This window comes from Hetaerina americana, unplaced genomic scaffold (assembly GCF_022747635.1).
Source record: "Hetaerina americana unplaced genomic scaffold, ioHetAmer1.1.p SCAF_8, whole genome shotgun sequence".
NCBI lineage: Eukaryota > Metazoa > Arthropoda > Insecta > Odonata > Calopterygidae > Hetaerina > Hetaerina americana.
The window spans coordinates 7,539,952-7,558,188 of NW_027287427.1; the positions used below are offsets into that span (position 1 = coordinate 7,539,952).

An 18,237-nucleotide genomic window follows, 5' to 3' on the forward strand; every position below is an offset into this window, starting at 1 on the left:
CTGATGGCGTATGCCGGACAGCCTAAACAGGATTAAATATTCCATTCTTGCCATGCTATCTCAAATCATGAAACATCTTCTGCAATGAAAGAAACTGAGTCTTGTGATCAAAATTTAATTGCCTTTTGTACTTAAGTTAAACATGAAGTTGAAATCTTATCCCATCACTTGAATCCTCATTGTGGTATCCAAGGTATTGTGGTTGGAAGTTATGTTCTTGTAATAAATTAGAAATAAAAAATAGCAGATCTGTTTGGATATGAAAAGTCTTTTGAACTTGTTTTATAACCTTTCTCACTTACTTAGAAGCTAAACAGAGCAATAGATATATACCCATTTTTTTGATCTTCTTCAATTGCTGATGTCAAATTTAAGATCGTGGATATGCATCATGCTGTTACATTTCATGCTAAAAATGCAGACCTGATATGAAGATGTACAATTGATGGTCCCACCTTGGTATTTAAACTCTTCTAGTGTATGGAGACTGCTTATTGAGACATCTTAGAATAAAATAAGTATTTAATTCTAATTGTATTAAATAATATGGGCAATGGGTGGAAAAGATTTATTTTATTAGTTAAACATTCCTTGCAATTGACAATATGAATAGATCTCACTGATTCAGTCCTAGACCGTGAGGCAAACTAAAGGGCAAAATTCTGATAATGGCTGGGGACAAAATACCAATGCATTGCACGTATCTTGTTGCTGGTAGTGGAATAAGTGTCAAAGTTGTTCAATATTGTGAACATTTTACTTAATTTTTTTATTTCTTTTACATGATATTAAATGTTATTCTAAGCATTTACATAAATATCATCATTCAACAGTGGCCATAAATATTCTAATTCATCAACAAAAAGTCTGTTAACGAGTAGTCCAATCGTTTTTCCATACCCCCAATTCCAAACCATCCAATGCCTTTCTTTGTGAATAAGTGGTTGTGTAATGTTGTTGTTACCAAGGTTGTAATGTTACCTATGGACAAGTGTTTGTTTGTTGTTTGGCAGTGATTCAGGAAATTAACGATAACCCTTAATATGTGTACATGTAAATGATTTTTGAACAGTAACAGGTAAATGCTGGAAATTGTTAAGGATCTATTTTTAAGCCTAGTAGATATTCATGCGACTCCATTACAAAAACATAATTTTCTGTATAAAGAAAAACCTGATACTGCCAATGGGATTTCACAAATGGTAACCTACTGAATGTTTCATTAAACCTAGAACGGTAACGGGGGTAAAAAACACCAGAGTGGGTAGAAATCTCGAGCTCAATGAAAATGGCTTACGTTTGTGACTCGGGACCTTTACCATAATTCATGTCAATCAATGTGTCACGTGATTCTACATAAAAAACGAAAAACATGAGCCCCCTTAGGACTCTCATACTCATAATTGGTGTGAGATACAAATATTTGGAAAATTGTCACCCCACGTAACCAGAATAGGGGGAATAAAATAGCGTTACCGTTCTAGGGTTAATTACCTGCATTTAAACATATAATCCCATGTTTTAAAGACGAGTAAATCATATTACACTTCAAAATGAAGGAGTCACCTCAGGATAGTGGAGGAAAGAGAAGCAATGGCATTCTCACATTTGTACATACTTAAGGCTTAAGAACTCGGGAGTGGATCAAATTCAAAATTTGATTGAATCCAAATCCGTCCTCTTCTCATTAAATCTCAAATTCTGAAATATTTTTGTTTCATCCTACTTTGAATCTTGTTTCATTTTCCTGCATTTACAGTTTGAATTAAATGCAAAATCAATTCTGGAATAATTGCATTGATATGATCCTATCAGTAGTCGTATATTCTTCCAATTGAAGAAATCCAAAAGTCTGCTCGTAATCTCCGAGGGTTTTGAGTGGAGACTGAGACTAACCACTTCTGCACTTCTATGGTTTTCCTGGCATGTTACATAATGTAACACCCTACACTATAATAAACCACTCTTAATCTGTATTTATTTTCCACCTCCTTTCATCTCAGTCAGCCTACCTAATGTTTTCCTCCCTGTATGTTGCTGAACCAACATTCTCCCATTTATCGTAGTGCAACATTCATTTGCCACCCAAAGTGCTCCGTATCCACTTTTCATGCCTTCTTTGAATTGATGTCAACCACCCTCTCTCTTCCCCTGCCATTCACAGTGCTACTTATCCCTTTTTATTTACTTCCTGTCCATTTTACTTGTATATTCTTCTCTGTACCCACATCTCAAAAGTGCTATCGCTTAAAAACATTATTAAAATCCAATAATTAAAATGACTGGTGTTATTTTGAATAAAAAACTTGAGTATTTTTAATTTTGAAATGCATTTTGGTCATCTTCAGTTTTTGTGATGCTTTTTAAGTTTATTTTCCGCGGTCACTTCTCCCCCCATTCTCACTCCATCCATGGAGTCTGCAAGAAAGTAACTGCTGTTTTTTTTTGTGGTCTATGTATATCCTTACACTGTCAATTCTTGTATCAGTATTGGCCAGGGTCAATAAGGTGAATCAGGGTCTGTGAATCAGGGTTTCTCCCAATGAATTGAATGTTAAACGATTCTTCATTTCTAAATTATTAATGTATCTAGCAATTATTTTCCTGTGAACATAATTCTTAATTTCTCTATTAATTGCCTAATTATGGTAATGTGAGATTCATTGGAAGCTTTTTTATATCATGCTCTCAAAAGCCTAAAACTGGATGATTGACAAATAAGCATATATTGCCTGTAAACAGAAATTGTTTTATGGCAGCCTAATATTTTTAAGTATGCAGGAATGCAAACAGCTAGAGACCATTCAGTCAGGTGAATTTAATACCCAATGTGTTACCTAGGTAATTTGGTCATAGAACAGAAAATATTGGTGATCTCTTAAAAGCTCAGTGAAAGGGAATTAAATATGCTTGAATTATGCATTTTTAAAAAGTTATCTATCTTCTTAAAACTACATGTATGTAATTGTTGAGGTGTCATTCTTGTGAGAACCTTGAAGTAAAGCTACTAAAGGGAATATTTTTCTTTCAGCGACTGATCAGGTCATCCGATGTATCATGGCTAGAATTTTCCATGCGAGGGTTTGTGGCATTGTTATCAAAACCCAAGGTACTCTTTATCACGTCTGTTACTGCTTGAATCCGCTTGAAAAATGTGTTGTCTCTTTATATCATGTTATTTAGAAAAAATTCAAAGGTCTACTTTTTTAATAGCCATTCAGTTTGAATGGAGGGTATCATTGGCTGTCATGACTTACCTTGTGGTGGACAGTTTGTCCTTGGGCAGGCACAGGTGATGGCCGCTGGTTCTTAATTTCCTTAGCTCAACATTACCCATCCATATCTTTCCCTTTCTCTGCCTGCTCTTGTTGTTGTATCTGCTAAGCAAAGAATTCTCATGACGACAAAGTTGGTTATCATTGTAACCTTATAGCTCTGTCATGAAGCTCTTATTAGTGTGGCATTTGTTACAACACTCAGGCAATTACATTACCTGTATCTTGCATGTACAGTAAACTCTCAATTATGTATGTGCAGATTATATGTGCTATTTTCTTCCGAATACATAAAAATTTTAATTAAATTGAAATTGTCTACATAATTAAATATTTCGAAACTTTAATATACTTTTAAAAAAATACCAAATTGAAATATCTCAGCTTTCTTCAAAGTTTCAATTTCACAAAAATCAGGAGTTGCCAATAGTATTTAATGTGTTAATTTAAGCATTTTTGTATTATCTCTAATTTTCCATTATTATTTCCCTGACATTGATGAGCCCTGAGAATTCCATACTACCTTGATCAAAAAGTTCCCGGAATAACCACCGTGTGGCGCTCCCATCGTTCCGATTTGAGTTCTGTTTTTTTTGTTAAATTGGTACATCTGTTGTTGATATTCCCTTTAAATCTTAGTGTCATAACTTGACATTTGCAAAAGTTACGGTCGGTTTTCGGTATGTCCATCAGTGCTTCCTGCGATTTTTCCATTACTTCCTCTCGGCTGCTAAAACGCGTTCCCCGTAATGGTTTTTTAACTCGATTGAACAGAAAGAAGTCACAGGGAGCCAAATCAGGTGAATTCGGTGGCTGTTGGATGGTATTTGTTGCATTTTTCGTCAAAAAATTATGAATAATGATAGCACTGTGCGATGGTGCGTTATCATGGTGCAAAATCCACGAGTTTTCCGCCCACATTTCTGGTCTCTTTCGGCGAATTGCTTCACGCAAACGTCTCATAACGCCCAAATAATACTCTTTGTTTACTGTCTGGCCTTCTGGCAAAAATTCATGATGCACTACACCGTTGTAATCCATGAAAACCGTCAGCATTGCCTTCTTTTTTGACTGAAAACGACGTGGTTTTTTTGGTCTCGGCTCATTTGGTGAACGCCATTCACTTGCCTGATGTCTGGATTGCGTGTCGTACTCATAAACCCACGTCTCGTCTCCAGTAATGATCCTTTTGATGAATGTGGGATCGGATTCAGCCTCGCAAATCATGTCTTTTGCGACGTCAACACGGTCTCTTTTTTGCATGAAATTGAGGTCTTTTGCTGCTACACGACGGAAACCCAAATCATTAACCACAATGTCTTAGGCGGATCCATAGGCAATGTTCAAGTCCTCCGCTATTTCTCTGATGGTTAATTTGCGGTTATTGACCAACATTTCTTTTACTTTATCAATTTTTTCACCGACTTTCGATGTCGATGGTCTGCCACTGCGTTCATCATCTTCGATTGACTCACGACCACTTCTGAACCGCTCGTGCCACTGGTAAACGACCTTTTTTTTAGAGAATCGTTGCCGAAACACTTTTCCAACATTTCCAACGTCCGTGCGCCACTAAATCCGTTTTTTACGCAAAATTTAATACAAGTTCGTTGTTGCAAATTTAAATCCATTTCTGAAATTGTAAAAAATCGCCAACACACACAGAGATAGATGTACTCTTGGCTACGTAACTTTTGCAAATGTCAAGTTATGACACTAAGATTTAAAGGGAATATCAACAACAGATGTACCAATTTAGCAAAAAAAACAGAACTCAAATCGGAACGATGGGAGCGCCACACGGTGGTTATTCCGGGAACTTTTTGTTCAAGGTAGTATTCTTATTCAAGACAAACAAATACATAGATTTCCTATGAAACAAATAAATCATTAGCTATCTACACTGTGTTATTTTAATCATTATCATAGGACAAACTTGAATTTATATCAGCGCTCTTCTGTGAATAATCGTCCTTTGCTCATCGTTTGTTTTTTCTTGGCTACATGATTGATTTATTTTCTAAGGAAAATACAGTCTGCTATTCACTTCATGGTAGTTCTATGTTCTTGTAAAACTATAATTCCACCCTGATAAAAATGACTGAAAAACAGGAAAAGTTGTGCTTTTCACTGCTATAAAACTCAAATTAATCACAAGGAATGAAAAAGGAGGGTCTCTTCATATATCCGTTTATAACACCACAATATTTTCCATGTATTTTGGTTATTGGCTTTTTTCGATTATCTTTGCTTTATCATGCGGCATGGATAAGTGAGAGTTAATCTATATATACAAATAGGCACACACCCACACACTTTTCTTCTCACTCAGTTGACTATGGCATGACACACTAAAGTGAGTAGAAGAACGTAAAAAGCACACAAAAAGAGATAAAAACTCATAATTAAAAATATATGAAGCATGATTGAAATTGTTGGTGAGGCGATGGCCTTCAATGGAAGGAAGGAGAAGACCGAGGGGTTGAGGGAGGGAGGAATTGTGGCAGTTATGAGAGGGGAAAGATGGGAGAAGAAAGGGAGTGGGGGAGGGAATGGGCCTCGTAAAGAGTATTTGAGTGATGAGTGCCTGTGAGCTTCAAAAAGCCTTGTGCAGGGGTAGGTCGGAGTGAGGAAATCATAGAAACTTTGCATCACTCAACAAATGAGACATTATGGAGGTAGGTGTGTTTTTGTAACCGGGAGACGGGTTATGGGGAGGAAGGTGAGTTGGATGCAAGACGGTTGTTGATGAGGATGTCAAGTAGTGTGGCCTATTGTCATACATAGAAAGTGAAGCAGATGGTCTTCAGTGGCGGAAGTGCATTGGGACAAGGGAGATGGGTGAGTTGATAAGTGGGTGTGGAGGGCAGGAATGGTGAGGATGGCTCAGTTGTGTGTGACGCCTGGCCCGATTGCACAGAGATTTGGATTATGGTGGTGGTGGGAGGATTTAGAGATATTCTTGGTTGATTTGAGTCGGCCGGAAAGCTTGGTGGGAAGTCTATATATAATGAAGTTACATGTCGGGAGTTGGTTGTGTTCTTAAATTTTTTGAGAATGGGAAAAATGCCCTGTAGAAAGGAAATGTATCCCAGGGAAATAGTGGTGCAGATAAAAAAAGGGTGAGGGTTTACAGGTTATTTTAAAAAGGGGGATGCAGACTGCCCACTCTAGAGGAGAGAGTTGTGGAGGTTATTGAGAAATCTATCAAGGGAATTAGGATTACCTTAGGCTTGTTAGGCATCTTTTTAAAATCCCATTGTTCGGTTTAAATAGTGGGAACTGTTGATTTTCCTGAGTACAGTTCATCAGCTATCATTCGGACAGTTTTTGGATGATCAGTAAGGACTACGGACTGCTGACGATAAATTTTGTCATCAGCACAGGTGGTTGAAGGTTGTCCCGGCCTTTCGTCATCTAAGGCGTCTTGCCGGCCATCTTTAAATCACTTAATCCTCTTGAAAACAGATGCTTTCTTCAGAATATTATCACCGTAAATAGCGGTCAACATTTCAGTAAATTCTTGATAACTTTTACCGTTATTTCACAAAAAAACTTGATGCTGATTCGTTGCTCCGTGATTTCGTCAATTTCCATTTTTGACAACCAGTAAAAACAAGGACAACAGAAACTAACATAACTGGCACCATATGCACTGCTTGAAGATCTGATCCGAAAAGGATTGCACCTGCACTCTCACTAGCAATCAGTTTTATGGACCTTTATTAATTTAAGAAATACTGTCCCCCCCGGGTCAGAACGGAATGCTTTTTATAATTTGAGAGTGAAATTCTCCATAATAAAGGGAAAGTAACACATCCCTAGACGCTGTGGTCTTAATGGTCCTTGAAAGGTAAGATTTGTAGAGCATAAGGTAAATAACTTTATCATTATCATCAAAAGAGCTTCTCTATTTGACAAATGCATACAAAGCAAATGTTTAAGGAGATTATATGTACCCAGTGATATATTTTCTGAAAGAAGTATATAGATCTGGAGGGCTTAAAGTTTACTTGTAAATCATCAGCATTGGGAGTTCATATGGTTCTTTCTTTGTCAAAACATCTCTATTTAGTAATGCAGTAATTTGCAGTGCCTTAAGACAGACTTTTTTTACTTTGAGAATTAACAAATTTGTAACAAAATTAGTGTATATATTCTTAAAACTGTATGTCCTAGCTAGAATACTTCTTTTTTATGTATATGAAGTATTTGTGTCACCACCACACCCATTATTGTGACGATATGTGAAAGTCTTTCATTTTACTCCTTTTTATATGCATTTCATTGTTTAAAATACTTTAAACTGTTTCAGGCTTTAGTGGTGTTGGTTGAGTTGTTACTCTTTGTTCATTTGTGTGTCATGCAGAGATTGAAGCCAATCATGTGTTAGATGATTGAGGCTATTTTTTCAGTATGTATTATCTTATTTCAGCTGTTGACAATTTTTTACACCAAAATATGAACAATTGTAAGCAATTATCTGTTATAATACTTCTGCAGTGGTAAACCTCTGTTAATTTTTGAATTGTGATGTGAAAATGTTACTGATGCCTTAACATTTATTGTACTGCTTAAAATACCAATTGAAATAAGATTTCTCTTGGATCTCAAGTGAGAATATTTCCTAAGGTGTCAAGTAAAGTGAAGTTTTATTTCGAGATTTGGATAACTTAGGAACAAAAATTAGACTGCATTTTTTAAATTGAATTCATCTTTTTTCCTTTCCTTGTTGAATATAATGTCAATTTTATGAGGACACACTTAATGAGCACAATTCCATGACCTTGGCTAAAATTCATCCACATAATCAAAGCAGAAGCGTGAACATTTGGGGAAAAAGGGGTGACTGCCCCTCTAATCTCCCAAGTTCAACCTCACTTATATCATGGAGATCCACTGACTTTCAACATTAATTTTGGGGAAGGCTAGATGTTTCAGCTGGGTCAGTGTGTGGAGGATAGCTGCTGTGTATCTTTGACCTTGTTGTAATACACAGAATACTAGTCCTTCAAGTGAGAACGTTTAGGAACTGAAAAACCTTACAATGTAATTTTTTCTGAATCCACAAAGTCTAATGACATTGTCTTGAGTCCTGCTCCCTGCATATCTTTCTCCCATATATTTCTTCCCATCAGTCAACAAAGTCAACCAACCCACACCCTACTCTCCTCTCATTTTTTTAATTTGATATTCTCCTCTTGCGGGAAGCAATTATTAAATCCATCCTATGAGCTTAACATCACTTTCCCAAATGCATATTCACTAGTGTCTATGCCTAGGAGTTGGTGTGCAAGTAATAAATCAACCACAAAATTAAAATGCAATAAAATCCTTTACAATGAGGTTCTATTAAGTCATAAATTGACCTTTTAGAAGCATGAATTGTAGTCTAATACATAATGAACTTTTATGCATGTTTTTGCTGTACTAACTTTTTATCTTGTAATTTTACAAGAATAAAAGTGAGATTATGTGAAACTTGGAAACTAATAAATGTGAGCTAATCATCAATGTGTCAAAGTTCACCAATTATTACTATTATTGTATTGTCAGGATGCCACTATTTCAACTATTATTTTCATTCTGAAAATATGATGAATAATTTTGGCTGTTAATGAATTTTTATTTATGGTTCTCATCCTTAAACTATTGTAATTCTATGGAGTCGCTTGTTGAAAAAATGTGACATCAGTTTGACTATCGGGTGTCCATAAGGAATTTTTAACTCTGTATAAATCTATCATTATATTGTTTAAATATAGGATATGGGTTGTCTGGCTTGCATGACGTGTGTGATTTACGGCCGTAACCCTATCACCCTGGTCATCCCACTGAACTAATCAAAATATGAAAGGTGTGGTCAAAGCTTCACGTGGAAATCCTGCCGCAAAGGAATTTTATATTTGTGCAAAATTTAAATGCTTTCATAAAATACTCACATTCTACATTACTACCATTTTTTTGTTGGTTCTGCCACTGGTGGCTAGGTTTTCCTTGAAATTTTCTTTGTAAAAATGTATTAATGCTACTCCAAAGGTTTTTTTTTAGAATGAAAAGCTCTACACAAATATGGTAACATATGTATATGTATATATGTATACACACATAGAAATATATATATATATATATATATATATATATATATATATATATATATATACATACATACATATATATGCATGTATATATATACATGTATATATATATAAATATATATATATAAATATATATATATATATATATATATATATATATATATATATAGTTTTTTACTACTGCTTCAGGTGTGGAGATTTGATTATCATGCTAAGGATATTTGACTTTGTCAAAGAAAGTTGATATCTTGTTCACTCATTGTTTGTAATGAGTACTATTTGCTGCTCAATATGATATAAGTGCAACGTATATTTTTATCAAAACTTTTGAAAATTTCTTATTTGTGTAAATAAGCATGTTGCCTACTGTAGTAATGAGGTAAATCCATTTGGCTCTTAGAAATAAGAACAAACATGTAAACGTATGTTGTTATTTGTAACTTCAAACTTTGAAGTGATTGAAATAATTTATAAAAACAATACTGCCCTGTTATCTACCTGCATTCTGTGGCCATGCTTTTCAATGTGACCGGTGTGCTTTTTCTATATTCTGATTAATCTGTTAAGCGGTGCAAAAAATGTTATACAGTGGTTATTGCTTGAATTGTTTTTACTCCTTATGTGGACATCACCGTGAACCATGACTGTATTAATCATGTGACATAGGATATTTTATGCGTTATTCATTCATATTTATTCTCCTTATTAGTCAAACATTTCTGTTACAATTACGTTAATTTTTATATTTTCTTTAAGTCTGTTAATATTCAAATGATTAAACTAAGTATATTTTTTCTGCGTTATGTTGTTTAAAATGGTAAAATCCAGGTTCAAAATTCTGTGTGATTATTCTATTCTTTCTTTGTTATTTTGCAGAGGGCTGCATTGGTGAGTCATCGACTTTCGATTCGTTTTGGCTAAACATCATTTTAGCACCTTAATCTTCTTGTAATATTTTCACTCACAGAAGTGCTTGTTTTTATTCTTTGTGTTATGTTACTCTCGTAGCTTTATTGTTGTTGCAGATCCTTCGTATCGGCCTTTAATGAGTTTACACTTTACAACCTGCCTTTCAGTAGCATCTCCTCAGAATTTTGATGGCCTGCTAAATTGTTGTAATCATGACTAATTGCTCTATTGTTTTGTCTGTGAAATTTGTGATTTTTTAAATAATTTTGTGCTGGAAGTTGAATTCAGGCGGACAAATGTTTTAAAATGCAGTCCATATTAAATGCCCATAATGTGTTTTGTACCTTTGATGCAATAATATGTTAGGATTGCTAGGCTTAATGATAAGTTGACTAATATGTGTTGTTAACTAGAGTATCAGCTAGATTGCTTAATTATGTACTTGTAACATCATTAACATTTGTAATGTGTATATCTGTCTAACAAAATGTCTGCTTCATATGATAGATTAAGTTTATATTCCTAAAACTTTACCTGCTTTATTTTTTCACAATGGGAGCTATAAACACCTTGGAATGCTTGGAAAATTTTGAACACTGACATAATGATTTTTTTCAAGGTTTCAAGGAAAAGACACTGAAGGGGCTCAGTAAATGCCAATTATAGTCACAGCTGTGATTTCCTATGATAATATTCTTATATGAATTCTAATGATACCCTTTGCTTATGAAGAATATGTTCTTCTGACCCGAGTCATTTTTCATTCTGATGATATATTTAAATAATATCTATTTCATGAAGTTTATTATTCCTCCGTTATCACTTCATTATGCTTTCTCCCATTGCATTCCAAATTTGTGTGAGTGGTGAGCCATTAGAATTTTGTGCTTAATTTTTATATTTTTTAAAGAACGCTCACAATCACCAGAAGTTATCAATTACTGTTGATGATAAATGCAGATTTTTATCTATTTTCTATGTATCCTAATTGCATTAGGTTTCCAGTGTTATTACAAATGCGTTCATTTTATTTTTTTAGGTCAAAAAAATGCAAGACAGAGTACAAAAATCTAAAGAAGAAGTTAGCAAAACCCGGGAGAGGTATGAGGCTGCTCTAAAAGAACTGAATGCATATAATCCAAAGTACATGGAAGATATGGCTGTTGTGTTTGAAAAATGTCAAAAAGTTGAAGCCCTCAGGCTGCAGTTTTTTAAGGAAACATTGTTTGCAACACACAAATGTCTTAACATTTCTCAGGACCCTGTGTAAGTTTTTTTTTGCTTTATTTTTTTGTTTAATATTGTCCTCTTGGCCATTTTAGTTTGAAAAGGGTTGAATCTGGCGTGAAAGGACAAAATATTTAAATATTTTAGTGCATGTAGGATTTAAAAATGCAATATTGTGGTGCGTGGCACCAACTGTGAACATCTGCAATAAATCAAGAACCACTGCAAAGACTTGTCATCTAAATGTGATATAGGAGAGTAATAGTTATTTTTCTTAAGTTCTCAATGCAAGTTCTATGCATTATAATGACATGCACGATTATTTATTTGGCACTGATACTGATTACAACCCTCCCCATGGGCTATAACCTTGACGTGGTGGAAGGGTTTGTGTGTTCTGATGACCCATAGAGATTGACCCCTGTGCTGGTGAGAGCATTGATATTTGCTCCTTGTGGGGTCACCCATAGGTCAAAGGTTAAGAGCTAGATGAAAGGTATTCCACGCATTGTCCGTTCCTCAGTGAGGCAGCTGCAAAGGCGTCCGACACCAGTGGGGTGGCCATTTAGTTAATGGTGTCTCATTGAAGACAGTATTGAGGAAGGTAATGGGAAACCACATCAATTACTTATCCCAAGAATGTTAGAATGCCCAATCGGGCATGTGTTGTGCCCAGCAGTGAGAGAGGCTAGGCTTCCACAGTCGTCATCCCACGAAATCTTTGCAACTCAAAAGCAGCAGCTTAGAAGGTAGAGAAGGAGACTGAAATAGTTGGAATAGGGACTTGGAATATTAGGATGATGTTGAGGACAGGAAAATTAGAGAATATAGAGTGAGATGGGGAGAGGAAATGTAGATGTTTTAGGGCTGTGCAAGGTGAAATGGGAGGATAGTTGTAGACTAGTACACAGCAGAGGGAAAGAGAGTCAAGTAGGGGTGGCTTTAATATTGAACAAAAGGGTAAGAAGTAGTGTATTAAACATAGAGCAGATAACTGACAGAATATTATTAGCAGAAGTAAAAGCTGAACCAACAACATTATTGAGGTCTACATGCCACCTGGCAATCATAGCGAGAAAGATGCTGACAAAGTGTACTATCAATTAGAGGACATAATTGCAGGTGTTTCTGGATGGAAAAATTTGATAGTGATGGTGGATTGGAACGTAAATGTGGGCAAAGGGAGAGGCAGTAGTGAGATAGGGGAATGGTTTAGGAACAAGTGACTGCATGGAGAAAGCAATGAAAGTTCCACAGGGAAGAGGGTTAAATCAAAATGAAAATTTTGTTTGAACATTGCAGTATGCCTAAGATATCAATGAGACTATATTATGGTTAGCCACAGATTTAGGATCAGCATTATTAATTTGCAGAGTTCTCTCAGAGCATATTCAGAGCAAAATTTAGTCTTAATGAAGTGTGTCATCATATCAAAATTTATAAGGAAATGGAAAAATGTAAACACAGAGTTAGATCTAAGGATTGAAAGAAGCGTGGTGCTCAGTTACAATGCAAGGATATGGAAGGCTTACAAAGGAAGGGGGAAATCGGTGCACTATACAGTAAGGTACTGTCAGGTCTGTCATGAAGTGAAAGGTAAAATATGTATTTACAATCTGAGGCAAGTCTGAAAAAATAGTAGTTGAGAGAGGGAAAATTCAAGAAAGAAGAAAGGAATGTATAGAGGAAACCATAAGTTAAGCAATTAGGCAAGCAAACTTGGATACAAAAAAAGGAATATGCCATAGATGAGAATAGCTTAGGTCCAGGCTAACTCAATAGTGAAATTAAGTGAATTGAAATCAAATAAGGCCATGCATTCCCCAAGGACTACCTGAAGGTTTAAGAAAAGGTGAGAGGAAGAATTGTATGACCTTATTTGTAGAGTTTATGAGGAAGGAATTTGTTAGATCAGTGTTACTTCCTATTTCAAAAAAAGGTAAAGGCTAGTCATATGAGGACAACAGAACAATAAGTTTAATGTACATGCAGTTTAAGTAGTTCTCAGGATCATCAAACAAGAGGATGGAGATGGGGGATGATCAGTTTGGGTTTAGGAAGGGGAGAGGCACTAGTGATGCCATTGCAGTAATGAGGTCAATAGCAGAGAGGAATATAGATTATAATCAGTATCCAAAGAAACTGCGGGAGATGCCGCAACAGTAACTTTTAACAGAGTCATCCACTAGTTTGCATTACAATCAGTATGTTTTTGTCTGTTTTGTATATTTTGAAATGGCATTTGTTAGATTAACAGAAATATACCATTTTCAAGTTGAGTTTTGTTAGGAGAGGCAAGGAAATGTATTGTTGTACAATTTTATAGGCTGTTGTCCATCAAGAACATACCATAACCAGTAGAATAACAATAATAATTGATCAAAAAACTGAAATCAAATTATAAATAGTGGTATAGTTATTGTACATTCTCAGAACTGATGCTAACAATAGTTCATTTCATTTACCTTGATTGTTCCATCAGCAGAAACAGTTTCATGGTAGGCTCATTTTTAATAAATATTTTAAGAAAGTTTTGCTTTCACATAAAATCTTTTGTTGAAAAAGTTTTGACTTGGCATTGAAAAAAAATTATCTGCTCTGTGATTTAATTTTTTTTGATGACCAAAGACAATTATTTAATGTGTGGGCCAATAATCCATCACGTAACCAATGTAATTTCAAGAGGAGAAGTGTATTTGCCCAAGGAATAAAAGAATTCTCTTTAGTTAAAAAATAGACAACAGGTGATGCATGGCTGTTTAATAGTCTATGGGTCAACTGTAATGCTTCTAATAAAAGGTCCCAGGTTCAAATCCATTAGGTATTATGGGTACCTAAATAAACGTGTCAAATAAAAAGCTGTTTTGGCTAAGGATCTGGTCCTTAAATTAATTTGAAAGGTGTGGAGTATCTTATGTGAATTGCAAATCTCAATGAACATATCATTGTGTTTATTTATAATTTACATATTATCAGAGATGGGTTAATGGTAAATAAAATTTGCATATTTTATTGTGAAAAAAACTACTTTCTGGGTAAAAAGTGGAAAGTGTTGAGAACTTTTTGTGAATAATGAAAATCATTTCAGCCGTAAGAACTAGATTACTTCAAAATGGTACATGAGCATTATACATGGACATATTTATCTCATTAATATATGTTACAAATGGTGTCGGGTACAGCAATGATTTGACCGGGGGTGTATTCAGATTCTTGCCTCAACTAGACAGCCATTCGATTGGGAAAGGGGAAATAAGTTTGAAATATTCTTTGTATTAAAAAAAATATGGTTAAAGAATGTGGAAAAAGCCAAATTGTTTTGAAATATGATATGTGAATTGTGAAATCTCAATGAGCATGTTTCTTATAGTTCTAGCACATGTTTATGGTCAGTAACAAGTTGTAACGTATGCAGGCCATAGCTGTAACCAAAATTATTACCAGCCAAATTACCTCATAGTGAATTATTTTAAGGTTTTTTAAAGTTGTATTTTGTAATAACTTATTGAATGCATTGCATTAATGTGAAGCATAAATGAATGTAAGTATGGGTGTGTGCTGATATATTTTCTTCCATTAACCAATAGGCTTCCTCAAATTTATGAAGAGTTCTATCATACAGTAAATAATGCTGACCATGAAAAGGATCTGAAGTGGTGGTCAAACAATCACGGGGTAAACATGGCCATGAATTGGCCACAATTTGAGGTAAGTGACTTCATTTTAATCCCTTGCCTTCATGGATGCTCTGTCTGTTTGGCATGATTGGAGCTGTTTGCCGTGTGTAGCATTACTTTGCAACTGAATTTTTGTAGCTATTCCTCTAAATGTAATCGTTCTTTTGAGTTTTAAGAGTTTTATTGTTGTTTTTATTAAAATTTCTTGTTAAACTTGGTTCAGATGATTTCATTTTCATGAAATTTTCATTTTTGCTTACTTCATAATTGTCATGAACCTCAAAGAAGTAATTGGTACTTTGAGTATCTACATTGTTTAGTATATAGGTATAAATTAACCAAAAACCGAGGTCCCAAAACGTATTCTTCAGAGGATCTTATATCCTGCTCTTCATGAATAGATTTTCCACCCAGCAGTTCACTGTGATATTTTGAAATCAAATAATATTTTCATCGCAGTTCTTGATTTTATTCATGTACTTAATGTGATGTATGAAATAAATTACTGTTGAGGTGCAGCAGCTACATGAAATGTCATTTTTCTCTCACTCTCTAAGGTCCATGTAAATAATATTTTAGTTACCTTTTTAATTCACATTTATCGTTGATATTACATTCAAAGTCCATTTTAATTCAACAACAAGTTAATTTGTTAAATGGCCAGGCCAAAGAGTCTCTATAAAACTAAATTATTTTTTTTAACTGTCGATATTTTTATCAAGTATCAATTTGTAAATATCGATGCTGTTTGATTTCTTATTAGCTTTACATAGAACTGTAGGCTGAGATGTATACAAAAGCCTTCGCCTGTTTACTTTTTGGCTTCAGAGTAAACTTGTTGTTCACATTTGCCTCCAGGAATGGTATTGTTTTTTTCTTTCGGTTGGCATTGTACGGTTTTTGTGCTGATTTTTTTTGTTTGAGTTGCCTGGAGACGGCATAATTCATGTTCTCTGGACCACCCACCCACAGGAATACACAGAGGAGTTCAGAGATATAGCTAAGGGGAAATCAAAGGAGGCACTCCCAGCTGGCAGCATCACTCTCATCAACCAACGCAGTGTGGGCGAGGAGCTGCATGTAATTGTCCCTTCCAATCCCCAGAATGCCTAATGTGTACACCTTGGTTACTTGTTTACCTTCCAGGCAAAACAGATCATGATGGTTGTGCTTCAACACACAGGAGGAGTGAGCAACCTTGAGTTCCAAAATTATGTACATCATCTTTAGTGAGTCTTACAAAAACTTAAAAATATCAAACACTCATGTCTGATCTCTGAGATCAAATCACACTAATACCCACTTGTGGGCTCTCAGGTGACATATGAATGAATGGTGCAAATCGCAATTGAATGTAATTTATCAGTTTACATGAAATTTAAAAAAATCAATCAATGGAAAATGCAATGCATAATTTTCATATCACAGTACAACAGTACATCAAGAAAACATTGAGCGAAATCCAATCACTTGTGTCATTACCCTGAACAGGAAAATATGTGACGATTACCAATTTAAAGAACATCTTGTGACAGTAGGAATTAATCAAATATCAGAGACAAACAAAGTTTAATGATTCAATAAATATCTTCATAAGCTTCCCACCGAGAGGGCCCGGATTCGATTCCTGGAGATGACAAATATTTTTCAGTGTTAACCCAATTCCTACTAGGGGTGCTTTGTGGAGAGCACTTTGAGTGAGCACAACGTCCTTTGGATGGAACATTAAACTGCGGACCCCTTGGCACCTTTTGTTAAGAGTAGGATAATGCCAATGTCAGGTTTGACCTCTCGATGGCCTCCCCTAACACTACTACTACTACTTGGTGGCCCAAAAAAATGATTACCGCTTCATATTTGAAGCACCAATTGGGGGAAAAATTGGGGAAAAAAAATCCCTGGCTTGCTGGGAAAATTTAAAAAAGGTCAGCAATCCATGAAGTTAGTGGCCACCATTGTTATGGGAACATCATCATTTTCAATAAATATCGTCCATCAGAGTGTATGTATATCACACTTTTCTCAGGCTAAACACTCCAGGCCATTCAATGCAGTTTTATTAGACTTAATTAGCTTTGGGTTGAATGGTCTCAGCTGATAATTATTGTGTTTTGGTGAACTCATTATTTGAAAGGACAAATATGATTTCAGCGTAATGTTTTTGGTATGAGAAGAAATGATTCATTTTTAATCAAGTAAAAAGCATTGCATGATAGGATTATTCCAACAGCAGCAGTGAAATTATGTGGGTCTCAAATGGATTGTCATTTCAAATTAGGATATTTTGAAACATCTCGGCTATCGCATCATTCGGTTCATATTTGTATGAAATGTAACACACCTTGGATGAGAGATTTTGGAAGTCGGCCATTGATCTTGCGAGGGCTAATTCTCTGAGTGCTACTCTAAGAAATGCCCTCAGTAAATGGTAGAATGGTAGTTAGGGATTATGGAATGCAATGTCCTCTGGTAGAGTAGGTGAGGGAGTAGAGTGTAGGGCCAATGAGGGAAAGGGCATCAGATGGAAACCTTTTCTAGCCGATAGCATAAACACAGTGATGGGAACAGAAGATTAATCTGAAGGATTAATGTGATCAATGTTTCATTTGAATTGGGGAATATTTTTTTTCTTTGGGGTGATTTCACATAATTGACACATTCTGTTCAGGGAATGCGACATCAGACAAGGACAAAAAGGGTAAGGGCCTCAAAAAAGAACCTATTAAGTGCAAATATGTTTTGGTTATGTCTTTAAATGAATGTACATAATATGTCACGTCTGAAGTTGAAGGGGTTCGACAAAATGTGAGGTAATGGAGAAGATACCTAAAGTGAGTTGATGAAAACCTTAATTTGTGTAGAAATGATAGCAATATTACCTTTGTGCTCTGTGAAAGGCCTCTTTTTTCAGTAGGCAACCTTTTACACATGTTTAAGGCTTAATAATATATAAACTTTTGTATTGTGTCATCCAAATTCTCTGTTGAATCGCTAAGAACCCTTAAAAGCTCTTGCACTTTAACTAATCTGTTGGAGATAATAATTCATGTT

The 18,237-nt window shown here is 35.2% G+C and overlaps 1 protein-coding gene across 8 annotated transcripts in view; it reads left to right on the top strand.

Annotated features, from left to right (window-relative positions):
• The window catches only part of Synd (protein kinase C and casein kinase substrate in neurons protein Synd), a 52,411-nt gene that overhangs the window by 23,824 nt on the left and 10,350 nt on the right, over positions 1-18,237 (top strand). For 5 of the 8 annotated variants that reach the window (XM_071597101.1, XM_071597105.1, XM_071597103.1 and 2 more), the window contains exons 5-8: positions 10,250-10,261; positions 11,322-11,548; positions 15,097-15,217; positions 16,159-16,266. In XM_071597101.1, the coding sequence (XP_071453202.1) occupies positions 10,250-10,261; positions 11,322-11,548; positions 15,097-15,217; positions 16,159-16,266 (468 nt within the window). The remainder of the gene's footprint in view (positions 1-10,249; positions 10,262-11,321; positions 11,549-15,096; positions 15,218-16,158; positions 16,267-18,237) is intronic. The other 3 variants (XM_071597106.1, XM_071597108.1, XM_071597109.1) reach the window with 2 other exon arrangements.